We start from the raw sequence: 3,816 nt of genomic DNA on the forward strand, positions 1-3,816 counted from the left end.
TGATACTGAGATGTTGTATCCCTGATACCTGGATATTGTATCCTTGATACCGGGATGTTGTATCCCTGATACTGAGATGTTGTATCCCTGATACTTTGATGTTGTATCCTTGATACCGGGATGTTCTTTCCCTGATACTTTGATGTTGTATCCCTGATACTTTGATGTTGTATCCCTGATACTGAGATGTTGTATCTCTGATACTGGGATATTGTATCCCTGATACTGGGATGTTGTATCCCTGATACTGAGATGTTGTATCCCTGATACTGAGATGTATCCCTGATACCTGGATGTTGTTTCCTTGATACCGGGATGTTGTATCCCTGATACTGAGATGTTATATCCCTGATACTGGGATGTTGTATCCTTGATCATAGCCCGGCTTGACCTTGACAGGCAGGGTCGAGGTTTGCCTCCTAAATTAGTCATTTAAACTGTGTCAATGGGTGTGTAAAAAACATACGTAGTAAAACAGAAACTAAACTAAACAACAACAAAAAACCAAAAAAAACCAACTGAAAATGATTGCACCGTGTCTAAACCAAAATGGGAATTTGCGAGTCGAAGAACCTAGCTGCCAATAAAAGTGCGACTCGTGTATTCATATTGCTTTCAACCTGACCCTTGTGTCAATATTTTGCCTCACCGATTTTGTTAAATATAATTTGCGCTCATATGACCTTTTGCAGTTACGAACGCCGTAAAACCTCTACTAAACTAAAATGTAATTTTTTTTCTCAGTCAGTCGTGATTGTGCATGTCACATAACTATATAGTATGTTTAAGTTAACATGTGTGTCGGATTTATAAAAGGGAAGCACGCCGTGTTTCTGGCGTTGCTTGGTACTTCCCAGATTTTTTTTAACTTTGTCTAGAGGCACAAAGTATTTTGATTGGTCTACCTCCGGCGGAGACGTCTCCGGATTGATCCTGCGCATTTAGTTGCCCTCTCACGACGCGCAGTATCACGGCAGATGCTATGCTTTGCTTCCCGATAGTCAACCTATGCCCCCCCCCCCCCCACACACACACACCTACATGGGCGTTGTCAGTGCTTTTGTGTCTGTTATTGTTTTAAGGGATCTCAACTTAGTGTACGCTTTTATCACCATAACTAGAAATGTCCATCTCTGTAATCGCAGTGCGTATGCATTGTGTATATTACTATGAAATGTAGCCTACTGTGTGACGAAGTGTACATTTATGGCTTAGTTTTTGCTTCAGGGGGCGTGACCTGGCTGAGTGGCTCTTCATAATACGTAACGTTATAATATATTCGTTTCCCAGCGATTTTTTTTTTTACTGTCTTGTGCGAACTATTGCAAAAGGGCTGTAAAAGCTGTTTTTGTTCTTGTTTTCGCTCTGCTCCTGCTTCCCCCCCCCTCTCCCTCCCTCCCTCTCTCTCTCTCTCTCTCTCTCTCTCTCTCTCTCTCTCTCTCTCTCTCTCTCTCTCTCTCTCTCTCTCTCTGTTTCGAAACAAAAATAAAAAGTTCTAAAGAGAGGAATAATTTTTAAAAACAGTGTAAAACTATGCGAGGCCCGTGATCCTTTCTTTAATATGATAATCCGTGTGCGCGCCGTAATTGAGTCTGGCGGGACACATCACTAAAGCAGAGAATTAATACATCAGACTGGGTTTTGTGGGTACGATTTTGCAGCAGATGTTTATTCTTTGTCTCTCCCGCACGCAGACCGGAGCCCTTTGGAGCTATTGAACGGTACAACATACAGAGGGAGCCATTTATACATCACTTATTTGTTTGTTTGACCAAAACCAGTGGAACTGCCTAGAGACTTGAGAGAGAGAGAGAGAGAGAGAGAGAGAGAGAGAGAGAGAGAGAGAGAGAGAGAGAGAAGAGAGACATATCACTTATTTGTCTCTTCTGCAAATCTTGTGAAACTGTTGAAAGACGCAGTAAAGAGGAGAATATCGCTCATTTGTCTCTTCTCCAAATCTTGTGAAACAGTTGAAAGACACAATAGAGAGGAGAATATCGCTTATTTGTCTCTTCTGCAAGTCTTATAAAACTGCTGAAAGACTCCTTAGAGAGAGATAAAAGAATATTGTTACTTGGTCTCTTCTGCAAGTCTTGTGAAACTGTTGACAGACTCCAGCTGTTACAAAGGAATTATTATATCGCTTCTCTTGTCTCTTCTACAAGACCAGCAAGCGGCGCTGTTGAAACAAAAGCACAGATAGGAGCGAGAACACAGCAGTCGTAGCAGAGTCCGAGAGAGCATCATGGCCAAGCACCACCCACTGGAAGACCTGGAGAAGGCGTGTGCCGAGTCTGGGCTGGACATGGCGGACGAGCAGTTTGCCAGACTCATGGACAGCCGGGACCCCCTGAGGGCGTTCCGAGACGAGTTCCACTACCCGAAGATGAGCGATGTTCTGAACAGTGAGTATAACCCCGTCCTCACTTTTGTTTTGTTTTTTGTGTGTAAATTATTTAGATTTTGTTATTTTGGTGTAACCCCGTCCTCACTTCTTTTTTTTTTGTAAATTATTTATTTATTAGTTTTTGCTTTATTTTGTTTTTATCATTATTTGTTTACTTTACTCTTTGTTTTAGTTGATTGGTTCATTAGTTAATTAATTAATTTTACTTATTTAATCAATTAATTAATTTATATATCAATTTATTTATCCATTTGTTTTTTTATTTTCTCTCAAAATATATTTTTTTTTGGGGGGGGGGGGTAATTTTTATTTTTTTGTTCCTTTTTTTTTAGGGTTGTGTGTGTGGGTTGGTTTGTTTTTGGTGGGGGGGGGGGGATTTGTTGTTGTAGGATTGTTGGTTTAATTGTCTGCGCTTTTTATATAGTCCCCTCGTGCTCGCTAGGAACACATTTTCCGTATATTCATCACATGGCTGTGGGTATGGAAGTGAGGTATTTTCCTCCTGTTCCGTTCTCTTCGCCGCTAAGTGTTGTCATACTTGGCAGCTGTGCGACGAGAGAAAAATATGTTCGTAGTGTGGTGAAATCAGGCGCTCGTCAACATAATGAAATTCGAGAAGTCGGCATTTTTCAGCCAGTTTGGAAATATCTTTTGAATTTGTGGGGGTTTTTTGGCCTCAGCACCTTGTATGTTCATTCAAAAACACTTTTATGTGTGGATTTTATGGGAAAACGTTGATTAAAGGCTAAAATAAATTGTAAATTTGCAGTTTCCAAGGCCTCTTGAGCTATGGAAGTCACCAAACTTTCGCGGCCATTTTTTCGATAATTTTGATTCTGAAACCAGGTGACTCCCACCTCCTTCAAACGCAAATATCTTGGCTTGTATTAAAAGTAGATGGATCATTTTTTCACGGAAAGCAAGACAAATGAACACGCTTAAAGATTATACCAAAAACTCCAAATGCCCCAAAATTGACGAGCATTTGATTCCACTGCGTCGTGAGACAAATGTTCGTAGTGTGCGTGGGGCATTACGTGACCCAAAATGTGCCGATATTGCTGTTCGTTAAACAATAAAGACTCAACCAATCAATTAGCTCCGGGTTGCAAAGCTGAAGACGACATGGGGGTGGTTGGAGGGCTCCACGCGGGCAGTATTGCATTCTGACGAAAGTCTTTTTTTCGGCGACCTTTGAGATATGTCTGTGCGCAGTACAGCCCGCGTCCACTCGTAGGTCCTTTTTACTTCTTTACTTTCCCTCTGTTGTTTTGTCTGTCGTGACAAAAATCTACAAAACCTCATCAAATTGATCTTATAGTCTTTCAATCAAACTGTTTTTACTGCTTGGAACATTCGTTTTTACTCGGTTTTATGTTTTATTTTATGAGAATATGTGCGGGTGGGTT

At 41.0% G+C, this 3,816-nt stretch overlaps 1 protein-coding gene across 2 annotated transcripts in view; it reads left to right on the plus strand.

Moving 5' to 3' along the window:
* Positions 1-3,816, plus strand: part of LOC101859889 (kynureninase) — a 45,508-nt gene that overhangs the window by 15,377 nt on the left and 26,315 nt on the right. Inside the window, exon 1 of one of the 2 annotated variants that reach the window (XM_005108192.3) lies at positions 2,166-2,405. The exons of the other annotated variant lie outside the window; for it this stretch is intronic. Coding sequence (XP_005108249.1) covers positions 2,246-2,405 — 160 coding nt within the window. The 5' untranslated portion in view covers positions 2,166-2,245. Of the gene's footprint in view, positions 1-2,165; positions 2,406-3,816 lie in introns of those variants that run through there. 2 annotated transcript variants of the gene reach the window in all.

Source organism: Aplysia californica, unplaced genomic scaffold (genome assembly GCF_000002075.1).
Source record: "Aplysia californica isolate F4 #8 unplaced genomic scaffold, AplCal3.0 scaffold00667, whole genome shotgun sequence".
NCBI lineage: Eukaryota > Metazoa > Mollusca > Gastropoda > Aplysiida > Aplysiidae > Aplysia > Aplysia californica.